Below are 17,804 nucleotides of genomic sequence, written 5' to 3'. Positions count from 1 at the left end.
TATAGATGAGTCTAAATCTTCCAGCTTCTGGATAAGAAGGACCATTTGGAAAAGATCACCTTCAATTGGTGAGGGAAAAAGAAGAGAGAGAAGCTCTACAAATTGTAAACAAAAAAGGACTAAGGTGAAGGAGTTGCATAGAAGAGTGGCCTAGTCCCCCTCATCCTGCTCTTGCATTTCTTGAGGTCCAGGGAACACCATGATTAAAGAAAATGGGAATGCAAACAGACCCCAAAAGATACTTACCTCCTCATTGACAGATAACTTTTGACTTCCTTCATCCCTTCAGACTTGACTGTTTAGTCAGCATTATTTTCATGTCATGTCTCTCCACAGAAGTGATTTTTCTTCTATACAGGCAGATAAGAGACTTCAAAAGACTAGAATGACACAGGAAGTAGAGAACTTTGCTTAAGCACTTATTTATCTGCCTTTGGTTCAGAAAACCATTTAATCATGCTGCCAGTCCACCCTACCACATCCTAGGATCCAGACCGACTATCCAGGACTCCAAGAGTAAGGTCTTTTAACTCCTACATCCAACAAGTGGGTAATCTGTTTTACAAGTGCCATGCCAAAGCTGCCTTTGACTCCTCAGCCAGAAAGTTCAAACATCCATTTACAACTGGGTCAACTGGAGATGGATTTTGGAAGAAGAGTTGAATGATGGCAGCCAGCCTCCCACTCTCCACAAGTTTCTCCATCATCAGTATTGCGCCACTTGCTTCACACACAGCATTTTCTAATTAAATTTCATGAAGACACTCCAAATGTGAATTTGGAGGTAGGACTGGAAGAGGGGAAAAAAGCAATATTAAAGCAGGAAATCCAAGCCATTGCCTTGTAAGGCAATGCTGGAATTAAGGCTAGTGATGCAGCTTGAATTCAGTCCCTTATGTTTGCATCCCACTGTTTTCTTCAAACACATGGTGCACTCTGTTCTTCCCCACAGGATTTTTCCTTACCTGAACTGGTAAGGAAAAAAGGTTGTCCAGCAAAGGAGAAAATTTTAATTCTGGCATTCCCCAGTACAGTTTGCCTAGCAGACATCCAGACATATAGCTATGTCTCATTTGCTAGGATTTGAAAGAACAAACAGAAGACCAAAGGAGTTCCTCATGGAGTACCTCTTTCCATGTTGTGCACCCGGAAGTTGCAAATTCATTCCCTCCCACTTGAATTAGGATGGCAACTTAACAGAAAAGGGATGATGGTATCAACTCTATGTCCAAACATTGGTGAGGACTGAGAGAAACATCATGCCTGCAGGTTTCACAAACATTCAGACTGCAGGAATTCAAATACTCAGGTGCAGAATGCAAATGTAGACACATACATTTATTTCTCTGTATGCAAGGCTTATATTTATGTAAGCTTGTGCTTTATCTTCTGCACAGTCTGCAGAAAATGAGGCATAGGCTCTCTGTGTCCCATTTCTCTGGATTCTTGGGACTGAATTGAGTGCAGGTAGAACACAGTTGTCTGAAATAAGGTGTCCCTCCAGGTCATTTGGATATCTTAGGACCACAGGAATTTCCTAAGGCATCAAAAGTGGATACAAATCCTGATACTTAGGTTGTAAAATCCTTTCCCAAAGTCTTCTCTGTCTGTGATGTAAGCTTAGACTCCCACCTCACGCATACATGATACATTTATACCTTGAATGTAGGTCTCTATAATCTAGGGCTGACATTTTTGCTGCCACCAGAGAAATAGTAACATTTGGGATTTTAGGCACCATCTAAGCCTCCAAAAGAAGCCTTCTTGAACTTAGGCTCTCATGCTTACCCCCCACCCCAGGGTTTGGTGCTTTCTGCTCCATCCCACCATAGAAAACTCTGACTCAGACCTTTATCTTTTCCATCCCTTCCCCTTATCTCTGCCTCATTTTCATTCCCTCTCCATTCCCAGCCTCCATTCCTGATCTCATCCAGCTATTTCTCTTTTAATTGAACAAGCTCCAACCTTTGATTTGCTCTCAAAGTCACAATTTCATTTCCTGTCCATCCCTCGACCCATTTTTTTCAGTCAGCCAGTTTCAGTTTACCCCTTCCAATTCTCCCACATTTTCCTGTCTTACCCGCAGTGGTTGTTATTGCAATAAGTCCCATCAAAACTCATCTAGCCTCAGTCCCACCCACATGCTCCACCTTGTTTTAGTCTCTGTAAATACAGAGAATCAGAATGAGAGAAGGAAAATCCCAGGAAGCTACAAGAAAAAAAAAAATGCAGACCAGTGATGACCTCAATTCACAGCTGTAACCATAGAAAGCCTCAGGATGAACCTTCCATGGCTAGAGGTCCTTGAATTTTTGGGATTTCAGCAAGTGGTCTGCACATCTCTTGTTGTATGGAAATATGGGCTGTCAGCTAGGATGAAAGGACATTTGGAACTAGGTTAAGTTGAAATAAGGAGTCAAAATAATCTGTTGCCCCTGTGCTTCATAAAAGCAATGCATCAGCTATGATGTAAAGGATATTTTCAGTAATTCACTCATATTCTCTGAGAAGAGGCATTGTCAGGAATTTTTTTTCTGCCTCTGCAAGCAAGGTCTTGGGGGAGAAGCCCTCTCAGCTGTCTGACCTCTTCTCAGAGCTATTATCTGAAGGGCACTTATTTCTGGGAACTGTGAAAACTAAAGAGATAATGCATTCACACCTGAGGAAGAACAACTTCTAGTTACTTAGCAATGATGCACAAGAGAATTGTTACTGCCATGGTCACTTTCTGTGATAGCTGCCTTGACATAACCCAAGAACCAGTGGTTCTGCTCCAGACACAGTCACAGAACAGAACCACTGCTCTACATAAGATCTTTCTCCTGCCTCTTTCTCCCATGATTACTACCTGTGTATCCCAGGCACAAAATGCCACACTGATGTAATGTTTGCTGATACGCACCCATGGCAAAAATATTAGTGGACAGAATTACACCAAACTTGCTGCCCACACTTTGTATTTCATATTTACCTCCTTACAACGTGGACAGTTGGCTTTTCCTTTTGTGTGCGTGCATTTGGCTCTTCAGAGTTCCTTAAACTGTATCCAGTTTGATGAAATAGGATTTGAAATCTTCTTTGGGCATCATGTAACTGACAGACAAGACTGCATACCCTGCATTGACAGGGAATGTAGAGCATCCTGTTGATCACACAGAACTCTGTTGCTTTTGAAACTGAACCATTCTGTAGGATGTGACTGTGGTCCACAATTCTGACACTTACAAGAAAGCCAAAAACTTTGGAATTTGGTTTTTTCTTTATTTTTGTAATGGGATTGTATCTCTTCAGTCTTTTACTTAAAACTAGATCAGTAATTTCTTCTAACACTAAAGCCAAAATGGATAGTTTAGGGATTCTGCTTGGATAATGTACACTTTAATGTTAAAAAGCTAATACTGATGTTAAAAGCTAATAATAAAATTACTGCTTCATAGCTCAGTTCCATATTGTAGGGAACTCCACACAGTTGTATGTATGGTTCCTCTTATAATATTGCTATCAAATGTCTCCAATTACAGCATGAAGACGTATCACAAATAATAAAATCCCCATCTGTGTTGTTTTTTATCTGGGAATAGGAGTTCTTATTTCTGTACTGACTGTTCTGGTTTTGGTGCTGATACATCTCAGGAGACCGGGTGGTTTGCTGCAGCACCACACCAGATTATTCCATTAACTGCAAGTGACAATTTCAGCTTCCCATTGTACCCAGGCAGGTCTCTTAACCTGAGAAGAGAATATTACTTTTTATTACAGTGAGGCCACTTGGCTATCACAGGGGTGAACTCTGAACAAACAAGAACATGATGCTACTCTGGTAGCAATGTGGCAGACCACAGTGAGTGTGGCTATCGTGTGTTTCCAGGAGGACAATTTCTGACTACAGGAAAAGGAAACTCACCTTCAGTAGGCTTTCTGGTTACATTTTTCTCTGAATTTTGTTAGCAGTCACTCCTTATCACATGTGTCATCAGAACAGAGTGAAAACTTCAGAGGACCTTCTGAAAGCTAAAAATTCAGAAAAGGGAGCAATTTTTAAATAAAAAATTGACAATGATAGAGAAAAAGATCCATGGGAAAAGGGCAACCACTGTTGGAGAAGTGATGGAATCCTCATATGGACAGATGACTATCATATAGGTAGCTGCCTGCAAGTCTCTGTGGATGCTAGGTAAAAAATTGCTTTTTCTGCCTCCCTGCTATCCAGAAATGCTAATTATCTTATAATATTTTTCTATAAATAAATTGATTTTATTGTTTTAATCAGTCTTTATCATTCACTGTGATAAATACAACAATTTAAATCTCACTTCTGACTGAAACCCATTCCAAGTTCTACCTCTTCTTCTACAAAGGGAGAGGAAAACAGATTATTTTGTTTCTAACCTAAGGTGGCAGCACATAAATCTGAACAAATGGTTCACAAACTCTAAACACGGCTGACTCCATTGAGCTCTGCTTCCTCTGCTAGGTAATAATATGAAAAGATTTTTGTGAAGGGTTTCACACTTTCTAAACAAAACATGCTCTTCAGCCAACGAGTCTATTTACAGAACTGATCCAACGGCTGCTCAAAACTCTTCCTTCCTACAACCCACAAACCTCCCACCAACTTCCTTAACAAATGCAACAGTTCATGTTCAAGCCCTGCACCTTCAGTATCCCACAGGTTATGCTGAAAATTATAAAACTGTATTTAAAAAAAATAAATTTAAAGCCAAACCCAAGTTTCCAAGTTTGGTGATCAGAGAAGATGTTCTTATAACACATTAGGGATTTTTCTGTTTTTCCACATGCTTGCTGCACAGTCTTGGGCCATGCAAGTCTCTCCACCATGAAGATTTAGCAAGTGCACCTGTGCAGCAGTGCCTGTGATTCACCTACCAGATTTCTTCAGCACAACTGCTGACCAGGTGAGAAAGCAACCACAGCATCATTCAACAATTTTGCAGGGCTGTACTCTGAGGCGTACACAACGTTACACAATAAAATACAGAGATGCACACCCATCTTGTGAGCTACAGACACCATGGCATTTGAGAAGTCCTTGGGTGTGAGAAAGAGCACAGCAGCCACTATTTCTCCACAGGTCATCAGGAGGATGATTTTGAGATGAAGACCAGAGGCTTGTAGTTAGGAAGTTCAACATCTGGATCTGCTTTTTCCAAAAGGCCTCCTACCCAGTGCAGTTTTGGACTGTGCAGTTTATCTCAAATTAAGCATGGGTGATACTGATCTGCCTCCCAGAGATGTTATAAAGGGCAACTTATATCAAGATGAAAAAACACCATGACTACAATGAAGGACCAACAGAAGCAGATCTGTCTTGTTTCTTACTCTGCAAGTTTAGTGCAGTTGTACCATTGCCCTCAATACAGGGAGATGCAAAATAAGGAGGCAGAGCTTCCTGAGGTGAAAAGATGGAGAGGGAGAGGCCTGTTCAAGGCAGGAAGAGGTGAGAAGGGGCTGGAGCAGGATAGCAGCACACAGTCTATTTGAGCTTAAATAGGAAGGTCGCCAACAATTGATTTTCCATTTGATAGTCTAATGAATGATAGTTTAAAATTCAGTGCGCTCCACTCTCTAAGGTGCTTTATCACCCTTTCGTAATTTTTCTAGTCACTCTCTCTGAAAGCACATGGTAGCAAAGAACGCAGCCTGAAGAGCAGGCACACTGAAAAACAAAGCTTGTGGGGAACGTGGAGGAAAGGCAACCTAGGGAAAATGGTGCTGAGAGTCAGAGGGGGAATTGTAGGGGAAACAGCCTTGTAAATTTTGATTACAGAACCATGATTAATAAGTTCTGTTTTTTCACTTGTGTTGGAGAAATTAAGGTCTTGAGAACTGAAACTTTCCAGTCCTGCCCAACCCCACAAACTCAGAACCAGAGTCAAGAGGAAGCTGTGCTGCTACACAGAAAAGAAAGCTCAATAATTTGGGTTGAAGATATGAGTGATAGGATCTCCTTTCTTCTCTATTAATGTTTATGTATTACTATTAACAACCCTTATTAAAAAATATTGATGGCACCAGCAGAACTCAAGTTTAGATCCGGTATTTATTTTTCCTCCTGTGTCTCTCATCTGGGAGTCAAAACTCTAGGTTGGCACATTATAATTTTTTTAAGCTGAGTATCTCCCTGTTGGGACCAGGCCTGTTTACCTTTGATGCTCTGAGCCCAGCACCCCTGAACAGCAGCAAAGACACCATTGGCTGGCAGACACCAGTGATACAATACTGACACAGTATTTGCTAATTCTCTTTGATCATGTCACTGCAGCAAGTTGAAACAGGTTTCAGGGCCCTTCTATTAATTGTTCTCTCACAGCATCAGGACAAACAGTACATACACACCCCGCTTGAGCTCTGTGATTTTTTCATCTTTGCAGTCACACTGACTGCATGCCTGTGCTCTTTGTGTTTCCATCATACATCTCAGGGCATGGATTAGCAGTGGTATGATGATTCCTGCGATTTTCAAGGCTATTTCAAGCATCTCCATACCTGGAGATTTTCAAAAGCTGGCAGGGGAGGGCCCTGACCAATCTGATCTACCTTTGAATTTGTCCTGGCTTAGGCAAGAGCGTTACACTAGAGAGCTCCAGAGTCCTTTCCAGTTTAGATTGCTCTGTGATTTTTGATGTCTACTTGAAAGCAATGTCATTTTGGCCTCAATCAGAATTGCTTCCAAGACTGGGAGATCCACGCCTTTAACCGCAGGCTCAAGGGGGTAAGAATCACAGATTAAAGTTCCATTTCAGGACCATGGAGAACCAAATCTAACCCAAATTTCATATAATTACACCGTTTTACACCAGGGAAGCATTCCTGTGATTTTATAAGCAGCCATGGTCCTCCTCCAGACAGAAGAAGGACCAATGCTCTAGCGAGGCATTATGCCTCTCCCTGTCCTTTTGGACAATTAAGCATTATGCCTAGATCCATAAACCTCCTTCCTTTCTTAATTTTGAAATGCTGCAGAAAGTTAAGGTGGTGGGAACTGGACTCAGCTAGTCTGCTCATCATTGTATTGTGTAATGAATTGTGGCAGAAAGTCTCCCAGTCTAGCAACATCCAAGCTAGGGCCCCAGGAAGACCCAGGCTCAGCACTGCAGATCCCTCACATTGTATTTCAAGGTGTCATTCACTAGTTACAGATGCATCCCGAGTGCTGCAGGAAAGAGTGGGTGTACATCTTCTGTTACTACACACTGACACCTTCACATTTGCTTTGCTGTGAATAAACTTGTTTCACATCCAAAAAAAGAAAGCCAAGGCCATGCCATAAGGCATGGCAGAATGCCAGGAAATTCTTATGAAAACAAACAAAAACCCAAGTATGTTCAAAGCCTTTTAACAGACCCACAGCAAACCTGGAAGGAGATAAAGCCCTTGTTCTGCAGCTTTCAAGTCAGCTGAAGGCACTTCAAAAGACCTTTCTTAGCTGCCATATGGGAGATGGGCTGATTTATTCCTTGCTAGCTAGGCCCATTTCCCAGGCAGCACCTCTGGCACTGCGATTGTGCAGGGCCAAGAAAATCCTCCAAAGAATATGTGAAAAAGCCATTGCTACTGTAAGATCCAGAAAGCAACAAATGGCAGGAATCTGATTACAATCAATGTGGTTTTGGACCCTGCTCCACTCAGTCTTGTGATGACACAAAGTGTTCCAGAACTCACCAGGTATTTCTAGAAAAAAAAAAAAAACCAAAACCAAAAGCCAAAAAAAAAAAACCAAAAAAACACAAAACCAAACAAAACCAAAAAAAACCAAACAAACCCCAAAACCCCCCCAAAAGCCACACTAAAAAAACAAACCAAACAAAACAAAACCAACCAACCAAACCAATCCCAAAGAACAAAAAAACAAACAAACAATCAAACCCCAAAAACTCAAACAACAACAACAAAACAGCATAAAAGAGGGCAAGGGAGAAAAGCTGCTTTTTTTTCTGGGAATCAGTCTGTCACTTATAAACCTGCAGAGACCTTTGCACTGAACTGGTAACTCAGGAGGTTGCAGTGTTTCACAGAGATAAAGAGGACAGGTGCTGCCATTCAACCAATGAACACATCAGGTGAATGAGAAATTCTCCCAAAAAGTGAGAGACCGGCTGGGGCCAGCCTAACAAAATGAACTTGTGATGCAATATCTTCATCTTCACAAGATTTGTGGGCAATAAGGAACAGGCAACTCCTCAGGAATCTTTGCTCCAGTGGTAACAGGCTGTTTTCTTTTTGTCTTCCTATCCAGTCCATTCCAGCCAAATTTCTAAGGTTATTCAGCAAGCACATTCTGGAAAGCTTCAGACTGACATTTTTTAGGCTATGCTGCAGCTGTTTTTCACATGAAGAGAAACACCAGATCCATAACAATCCTGGAAAGATCTACCCAGATTTCAAGTCGCCAGTCTAAAAGCAGTAGAGCTAACTCTATGACCAAACTTAAATTTTCAGCAAATATGAGTCAGATCTCCAAAATCAAAGGATTGTATTGGTTGAGGTCAAATTTAAGGACCATAGTTCTCTGACTTGGCTGGACTGAGAACCCATTCATTCATTAACTTTGCTTGTCCAGACACAAGCAAATATTGAAAGACTACCTCAATAGGGTTTTTTATTTGTTTGTTTGTTGTTTCTTGAGGGTCTTTTTGTTTTGTTTGTTTGTTTTTTAGTTTAGGGTGGGTTTCTCAAACTTGTTTTTCAAATAGTTTCTCCTGCTCCACAGCTTTCCCCATGCCTTTGGGGCCTCCTGTGAAGTACTCAGGGCTGCAGTGGAGCACAGATGTCTGCAGCATTAACATAACTGAGCTGAAATAAATAGAATTTAAAATAAATTATATTTAAACCAAAGGTTTCAGAAACAAAGGGTATGGGCTATTTTATATGCTAAGTCTTGTTAAAAGAATCAAGGCATATCCCTACCCACACAGGTTTAAAAAAAGGGCTATCGCTGTATCAGTAACCCTTCAACGCTTTTATGTTTCTCTTAATGGAAATTTTTCACAGAGGCTGAAAACACGTGCTCATGATTTGCCCTGGCAGGGAGCGCAGCTCACCACGCGTGGGACAGCACACTGAGGTCTCACCTCGTCTTCCTTCTGCCATCATAGCACACCTTTCCAGGATCCAAATCTCCAGTTTACGTGGAAAACACAAATCTGGGGTGCAGCTGTTCGAGCCGGTGCTTCCAGGACGCCGGTACTGAAGCCACCAGCACGCCACCCAACAAGGTTCCGCGTCCCCCCACGCCAGTGCCAGCGCACCCCGCGTGTCCCTGGGAAGCTGCGAGTCTCGGGCAGCTGTTCGGAGGCGGCGGGAGGACGGTGACACCTCGCGGTCCGACGCCCTCATTGCCTCGGCCGGGCGGGCCCGCAGCACTGGCGGGCGAGCTCGGAGCCGCTGTGGGTGACGGCGGCGCTTTCCCGGGGCTCGGCACGGCCTCAGGCCCGGGCTATGTCCCGGCAGGAACAGCTCCGTGAGGGGCGGGGGCCGCGCACCGCAAAGGGAAGGCTCCGGCGTGACCTGACCGCCGCATTCCAGTACCGGAGAGCCGACAGGAGAGCTGGAAGGGGGCTTATTACAAGGGCATGTAGTGACAGGACAAGGGGGAATGCCTTCAAACTGGAAGAGGATAGATTTGGAGTAGATATTAGGCAGGCATTGTTTGCTGGGACGATGGTGAGGCGCTGTAGCAGGTTGCCCAGAGAGGCTGTGAATTCGCCACCCCGAAAGTGTTCGAGGTCGGGCTGGACGGGGCTTTGAGCACCCTGTTCTGGTGGGCCGTGTCCCTATTCACGGACGATCCTTAAGGAGCCTCCCAGCCCCGGCCGTTCCGCGACGCCCCACGAGCCCGCGGCCGCCTGCCCGCGCACGCGCGGCGCGTTGCCCGGGAGACGGACGCCGTTAGCGCTCCCTCAGGCGCGCCCGCCGCGCGGAGCCGGAGCCGCAGCATGGAGCCCACCGTGGGGCCCGTGCAAGCGGCCGCCGACGGGCCCTACAGCTACTCCAGCCAGCCCCGCTCCCTGCCCCCGCGGCCCAAGTACCGAGAGCAGTCCAATGGCTCCGAGACGTGAGTGCCGCTGTCCGGCAGGCCGCTGCCCCGCTGCCTTCCTCGCCTTCCCCCGGGCCCAGCGCCCTTCCCCGCTTGGCCTTTCTCCCGCCGGCCGGGGGAAGCCGCAAGCGGCGCTGTGTGTGCTGTGCCGCAGGGAGAAGGTGCGCTACGGCAACATCATGGTCGACCCGAGGGTGGTGCGCGGAAACGTCCTGTCCTCCCGTCCGACCCCACCGCAGGTACGGGGGTTCGCTAAAGTGCATCACGCTACGGTTCTGTTGAAAAGCCATAGGTAGGCGGTGAAGCTGTTCCTCATCTATCATGAAGCTGTAATTGAACTTCCAATGTTTCACGTAAGTCACAGGCTCTCCAGTTAAACCAGCCTGTGACTGTTTCTAGCTCTTCTTTAAAACATTCGGTTTCATACGAACTTCTGCAGTTCTGATTTTTTTACCCCCCATTACATACTTGATGACTTTATTTTCTTTCTCTGTTTCTTTAGGGTAATGGTCCTGAGCACAAGTCATTACTCGATAATCTTTTATCATACACAAGGTGTCATCAGGGGGAATTGCAGCTCTTGGGAAGTTGAGTTGCGGCATAGACTTTGGTTTATCCTACTACAGAAGCAGAGCTAAATGGTCCAGCTGTATGCAAAAGCTGCTTGTGAGGATGCCGAAGTTTGTTTTTTTTTTTTTTATTACTGCTATATCCTGATATAATAGTAAATCATAGAATCTTAGAATGGTTTGGGTTGAAAGGGACCCTGAAGATCATCTAGTTCCAACCCCCTGCCCTGGGCAGGGATAACTTCCACTGGTCCAGGTTGCTCGGAATCCCACCCAAATGTGATACTTTGTTTTCAGATAATATTTCTACATAGATAATTTGATAATATATGAATTTAAAGCAGTATATTTTAAAAGCTACTGTTTGAAAATAGCTTTGTGTTGTTCAGTAGCCATTTCTTAGAGTGAATTTCATGTAAGTTTTGTTTAAGAAGTTCAAAGTTGATGTTTATCTCAATCTGTAAGTAGAATACTGAATTTAAATGTTATTATGAGTTTCTTTTGTTTCATTAGCAGTAATTGGTCTATTATATAGACCAATTATATATTAGTCTAATTTTTATCTAGCAAACAATTCTGTTCATAATATGAAAACTGGGCTTAAGTCCATTTGACCTCTCAAAATTTGAAAACATACCATTTTAATATACTTTATCTAACAAAGTTCTGTAGACAATATTCACTTTCAAATAAGAAAATAATTAATTATTACTCTTAGTATGAGATGCCATTATTATGTGCCTGTAGGCTGCTAGCATAACTTATTAATTTCATGCCATACAGTCTTTAAGTCTGTGAAAATTTAGGGCCAGGACCCAGGAAAGTAAATCCAAAATACTAGATAGCTATCATTAAGATCAAAGAGCAACCGTCATTTTTCTGCAGAGGCAATTGAATATCATTTTCAAGTATAAAGTGTGTTCTGTTTTGTGGGTATCTTCCTTCTTCACCCAGGCTCAGAGTACCGAGCCCCTTGCCATTGAGGTTAAAAGGCCGAGGAGAGCATCGATATTGAAACACATCCCGGCCAGAAGGCTCACTCTGGAGCAAATTCGGCCAGGAACGCCGGAGCCTGTGGCGGGCAGAGTACATGTTCACGTGCAGACAGGTAAAAGGCTGCACTTTTTTTTATATCTGTCTGAAAACAAAAGCTTGTTGATCTACATTCACTTGCTAAATTGGTGATGAAGTTGTTTGAATCACGCAGTTTAAAATCACGGAATGCTGGAATCAGAGGTTCTATACTTGTCTAATTAGTGACATTTGCCCAGAAGGTCTATTTTTCATTGTACATTCTTGAATACTAGCCAAGACTGCTTCATTTACTCTTTCCATTTCCAGTATAATTAGAGAAATTTAATGTATGCTTAAAATGGAAAGTTTTAAAACTTTTGCTTAAGGTGAACTACTGTTTTTGGAATCACTTCCATGAAGTGCACCTGACATTACAGAGAACACAGCATCAGATGGCCTTTGCAGCAAATTGACCTATGTTTTGAGAGGCCTTTTTTCTGACTTTATAGAAAGCATTTTATTGCACTCTTTGGATGTAATTCAGGATATAGAGTCATCAAAAACAGTTGAAAGCTAAAATGAAATGAATCCCATGTTGTGTATTCATTGTGCTTTTGTTTCTAGAACTGTATTTGGAAGAGATTAGTGATCGGATAATAGAGGTTGATGGAGAGTGTCAAACAGATGAATTTTTGGACAGACCTCCCACTCCACTCTTCATACCAGCCAAATCAGGAAAAGATGTGGCCACTCAAATAGAAACAGGAGAGGTATGAAGTCAGGTCCACAAGTGCTGTCAAAATATCTCTTCCATCCAAAACACATTGCTGATACAAAATTGAAGTAGAAACAGAAAGAAACTAATCCTCACGGAACATGCCAAAAAAGCCCCCACAAACCACCCAAACCCAACTCACCAAGGTTTGCTTTGAGGTTGAGTGCAAAATCAAGGAAGTTGTGCTGCCATGTGCACTGGTTCTGCTGCTTTCAGCTAAGTGATACAGTGTTGAGAAATGCTCTCTTCTGTAAAACATGTCCAGCCCAAGAAGGGACTGGGAACAGAGAAGTACGGTCTAGGCAAGTGCTCAGCTTCTCCCTGGCAGTCCCCACAGGGTCTATGGGAGGCTGTGTGGTGTCTCAGGCCAGCCCACTCAGGCCATCCCACGCACCCCCAGCAGCACTCGTGATTCTCTGTGCCTTAGCTGACACTGGTCCCCCACCTGCACTTCCCCAGCCTGACTTCAGTACAAGGGCTTTGTTCATCCTCCTTTTCTCCTTGCCAATCCTTGTTAAGGGTAATTGTGATCAAGAGACATTTCTCTCTGTCTCTCATCCTCAGTTGTTTGACTTTGATATCGAAGTTAAGCCCATCCTGGAGGTGTTGGTTGGAAAAACAGTTGAGCAGGCTTTGCTGGAAGTCATGGAAGAAGAAGAGCTGTCCCAGCTGTGGTCACATCAGCGTGCCTTCGCAGAGCTGCGTAGTGCAGAGTTTGCTGAGTTACAGCGCTTGGAAGAGCAGGACAGGCGGATCAGAGAGGAGAAGGTAGGACTTCCTTCCTTCCTAAGGGACTTCCTGTCAGAAGGGAGAAAAACATTTCCAGTACTGAACAACAGCCTGTGATATAAGCTGGGTATGCCCAAAAGGGTACTGTCAGCTTTGACATACCTTAAAGCATTTTGATGACATACAGCTGCACTCTGCCACTTGCTCTCATACAACAGCACCACACTGTTGTGTCTATTTGGAGCTGTCATGCTTGAGTGACTTGGTCAAAAGGTCAAAACTAACAGTATTTTCTTCTGTACCTGGTACAGTTGTTTCTTAAGCCTTTTTGTTAAAATAAGTGCTAAACAAATAGTCAGAGTGCTTGGAAGTAAGAGAGACACCTCCTGGTCTTTCACACACAATGCATGCTCTACTCTGCACATCTCAAGATTGCAAAGTATCATGCCAAATTAGTAATCTTTAGTAAATAGGAATAAACAGAGAAGGCAAGTGTTAATTACTTGCTATTTATCAGCCTTGTATAATTGTGTTTTCTAATGGTTCCATGAACCAATTTGAGTTTTAATCTTTTGGTACTTGCAATATGATATAATATTGGAAGATAAAAAGTTTGGGAAATAGTTTTCTGAACTTCATCATATTCCAAAGCAAATAACCAGCTTGGTCTGCAATAATAAAGCAAAAAGTCATGAGATTAATATATACTAAGGCATCAGAGAAGGGTTTCATTTGGCCAGCTGTGATGCCCTTATTTTACAGACTTGTCAAATTCAAAAAAGGAATACTACAGAAATGTGTTTCTTTGTAATTTGGGGTATTTTAATATTCCATTGATAAAGTACAAACTTGCTTTCAAGCACTCTTTCATGTGAGGAATTTCAGTGGAAGTTAGAGGCTGCAAATACCAGATAGAGATCATACTATCTTTGCTATTTAGGGGAAACACACTGTGATAATTCTTCAAAATCTAGATCAAAGGAGTCACAGCTAAAGGCCTCTAAGTTTTACATGCATAATTGCCTTGACAGGAACGTCGCAGGCTGGAGCACCTGGAAAAGCTGCGGAAACAGAAAGAGACTGCAGAGAAAATTGCAGCTCGGGCATTTGCTCAGCGTTACCTGGCTGATCTCATTCCCTCAGTCTTCAACAATCTTCATGACAGTGGATTTTTTTATGACCCTATAGAAAGAGGTTTGTTTAGCTTTTTTCTTTTTAAATACGTGAGCAAAGTTATATAAAGCTCAAAACAACCACGAAACATAGCATATTATCCTATTATTTAGAATAATGTCATAAGACTATTCATTTACATTTGTGGCTGAACACAAAAAACATTATTGCTCATCTGTACAAATAGTGAAGAATAAGCAAGAGCTGACAGTGTGACAATGAGAAGAGCTACTTTGGAGCTAGACAGAAATAAATGGGTGGTTAGGATTGGGAGAGAGATCCAAACTGAAGTACATGTATTTTTATAGATCAGACAAAGAAATCAGTATGTCATTCTGAATATTTTTAATTATTATCAGAGCAAGTGAAAAATTAGTCAATTAGAATTGAAAACTGAAAATAATTTTGGAATTGTATATCAGTGACTTCCAAGCCCTTAGAATCAGCAGCATTTCTTATGAGTTATCTTGCTACACCTCACTTCACCAGTCTCCACAGACCACAGCTTGGGAATGGTTACACTCTCTCCAGGGTAAATCATGAGATCAGTGCAGAAACTGAGTGTGTTTTGCAACCAGGGCAGGCTTTGGGATCACAGTGTTCAAAAAGTATCATTTGAGAAATACATAAGTAAGCAAGAGCTCCTTAGTCAGAGAGAACAAATGCCTTCAGCAGACCAGAAGCCAAATGTCTTTGGAAAGCAAGGCAGGAAATGTTATTCTTCTGACTTGCTCAGGATAGTTATTTGGATCTCACTAGAACATGACTGTGTATCTCATCTGTGCTGAGCCCTTCAAGGGTGCCAGACCTCTTTGAAAATAACTGCAGTTGAGAGGACTCTGAATCTATAATGATCATGAACCTCAGTAAGAGAAGCTGGAGATAAGAAAAAAAACATCTGAGAGATTTCATGTGACTCTTACAGAACAAGTGCCTTTGGCAGGGTGTGGGGAGTCATCCCTTAACTGTTGTAGCAAATAAAAAACAGCCACCAAGTCCTGTTGGTCATCCTTTATAAAGTGACATTTTCCCTTTGTTTCTTCCTCCTAAATTCCGACAGATATTGAGACAGAATTCCTTCCATGGCTGATGTCAGAAGTGGAAGAAGAACTACAGAAGAAGGTTCTGGGAAGAATAATGCTTGACTGTAAGTTACCAAATCCTGGAATGTAATCCGGGCTGCCTGATGTTCTTGATTGTTTTTTTGCTGGTCAGAACAAATGTCATGTTTACATGGTCACTGTGGGTTAAGGTAGGAAGTGTCATTTTAGGAAAACCTCCATGTTTTTTTTGTGTTGGGAGTTTTGTTTGCTTGCATTTGTTTGTTGATTTGGTTTGGTTTTTTTACTATATTAACATGTTTTAATGTTGGAAAGCTACTACTACAGACAACTAGGTAACTGATTTTCAGCTGAAATAATGGAAGTGTCAGTCATGCAGCACTATCCACTCTCTTCTGACTTTATACTCTTTGAGGTTTGTTAATGCAGGCAGATACAACACCTATGTCAGGAACAGAATGGTTAAAGAACACAAATTTTTTTTGGCTATAAAGCTTCTACTTCCTCTGTGTTACACTGCTGTAGTGTTCTCTGTAGTGCACCTGATTGTGTCAGTGGGAACAGAAAAGCCCAGCTTGTGTATTGCCACATGTATACCATGAAAGCGTCTTAATTTGTTGTGTAAGCTCATGGAGCTATGGATTATTTTCCTACATTAAAAGGAGAATGATGGTGGGCCATGGTTGACTGAGAAGTGAGGTGACCAATATTTTTCATCAAAACAAGGGCTTACCTCCTTATCAGTCAATAATAATGTCCTTGCTTTTGGAATAGATTGAAATATCAGTCTTCTTTGGCCAGTTCAAGCTTAATGTATGGGCTCTTCTATTAGTTTAGAGGCTGTAGTTGAAACACCTGAAAAACTTGGATTCTGTCTTGTGTAGAAACACAAAAGTATGGTATATCTGTGCTCAGTAATGTGCTCCTAGATCAAACCACTTTTTTATACTTGCATAACATCTTCATTCCTATAGTTTTCCTCTTGCTGGGATTTTGGGTTTGTATTACAAGTATGTTTGCTTCCTTTGGTTTATTTTTAGTTTAATTAGGACCGTGCATTTTACTTGTTAAGGTATAATATGATTTGGACAATTAAAGCTGGTGTGTTAGGTATTTTATGCTGATTCATGTACGCTCAAGGATCAGTTCTTAATGTAGCTCTTCAGAAGGAAGGGAAATGTCTCTTCTTTAAGAAAAAAATATTGTATGTGACTACTGAATAAACATCCTAAGGAGAATGTTGCTGCAAGATATAATAGTGATGAGAATATATATTGTATTCTTGTTAAATCTGTTTAAGTTTTTAACCAGATACCATTGTCTTGCTTCAGTCCTTAGATATTTCTTCATTTTCAGAGTTATTTCAGGGTTATTTCCCTGTTTAGGGATTTATAGGTCAGTAATATATACAAAAATAATCTCAAATTATAGGGTTTTTCCTCTGTGGTTCTAAATGGTGGCTATCTCTGTTTCAGCTTTGATTCGTACGGTGGTGGAAAAGCGCTTAGATGAATTTAGCCGTCCACCTCCACCTGCTCCACCTGCTGAAGAGCCTGGGGCAACAGATGCAGCTCCCAAGATGTCTGGTGAGGAGGATGATGCTGACCAACCTGTTGCTGAGGAAGAAGAGACTGACCAACCTGAGGAAGGTGCTGAGGAAGAACCTTCAGATTCGAGTTAGAAGAATAAGGTCAAGAAGGAGCAGCAGATTTGGAAACTGAGTAACAAACAGGCAAGTCATCAAGTAAATGGAGACCAGTGGCTTAGAAATAAGGAATTAATTCCTATCTATTTACAGGTATTGTGCCCTAGCCATTCTGAAGGGTGAACCTAAGCAACAGTAGAGCATTAAAACATGTTTTCCATATGCTGGAGTTGCTGATTTCAGGCTGCTAGAATCAACAGAGAAGTTACAAGTGCAATGAATGGCACAGAAATTCTGTCTCCTTTTACACAATCCAATTCATCAGAAGTTGAAAATGCTGTCCCACACCCTGTGCTAGAAGGTCATGAGAAGGATGTTGAGAGCATCATAATAATCTTTGTAAATGCTTTGATAATGTTCTTGGAACAATATTTCCTTACTTTCCTTGTTTTGAAAGGTAGTTAGTACAGCAATTAAATAAATTGCTTTTGACTCATGTTAGTCTTTTCTTTCCTCACAAACTTGAATGGACATCTCAGCAGGTAATAGAGCCGAAGCAGCTGTTCCTCAGCCTTGCCAAGTTCAGATTTACCTGCCCGTGGGAATTTCTGCCTGTGCAAAATCCTCCTCAGCATCCTCTTAGAGCCCCTCCTGGAGGTGAGGGGCTGGAGCTACACGCTGAGTCCAGTCTCGGTTTTCTTTGTAATCGTCCTTTCCTGCCGGTTCACTGGAAGCAGTACCAGACATGACTGACAAAACGTGCCTTCACTAACATGTGTAG

At 42.2% G+C, this 17,804-nt stretch overlaps 2 protein-coding genes across 2 annotated transcripts in view; one reads left to right on the top strand and one right to left on the bottom strand.

Annotated features, from left to right (window-relative positions):
- Positions 1 to 11,718, bottom strand: part of LOC128938689 (rho GTPase-activating protein 29-like) — a 67,848-nt gene extending 56,130 nt beyond the window's left edge. Inside the window, exons 1-2 of the mRNA XM_054279033.1 lie at positions 11,592 to 11,718; positions 10,050 to 10,200 (exon numbers count right to left, since the gene is read on the bottom strand). Of these exons, the coding sequence (XP_054135008.1) occupies positions 10,050 to 10,200; positions 11,592 to 11,718 (278 nt within the window). The remainder of the gene's footprint in view (positions 1 to 10,049; positions 10,201 to 11,591) is intronic.
- Positions 9,922 to 17,515, top strand: RSPH3 (radial spoke head 3). Its single transcript, XM_054279573.1, has 8 exons — positions 9,922 to 10,075; positions 10,212 to 10,296; positions 11,581 to 11,734; positions 12,265 to 12,410; positions 12,980 to 13,183; positions 14,176 to 14,338; positions 15,378 to 15,464; positions 16,854 to 17,515. Exons 1-8 carry the CDS (start codon positions 9,957 to 9,959, stop codon positions 17,057 to 17,059), a joined length of 1,164 nt encoding a protein of 387 aa, XP_054135548.1. The 5' UTR covers positions 9,922 to 9,956; the 3' UTR covers positions 17,060 to 17,515.
- Positions 17,516 to 17,804: the final 289 nt, after the last annotated feature.

The sequence above is a fragment of the Melozone crissalis genome, unplaced genomic scaffold (assembly GCF_028551555.1).
Source record: "Melozone crissalis strain CALT ecotype California unplaced genomic scaffold, PUWL_Pcris_2 ptg000027l_1, whole genome shotgun sequence".
NCBI classification, from domain to species: domain Eukaryota; kingdom Metazoa; phylum Chordata; class Aves; order Passeriformes; family Passerellidae; genus Melozone; species Melozone crissalis.
This window is presented reverse-complemented; position numbering and strand designations above follow the sequence as displayed.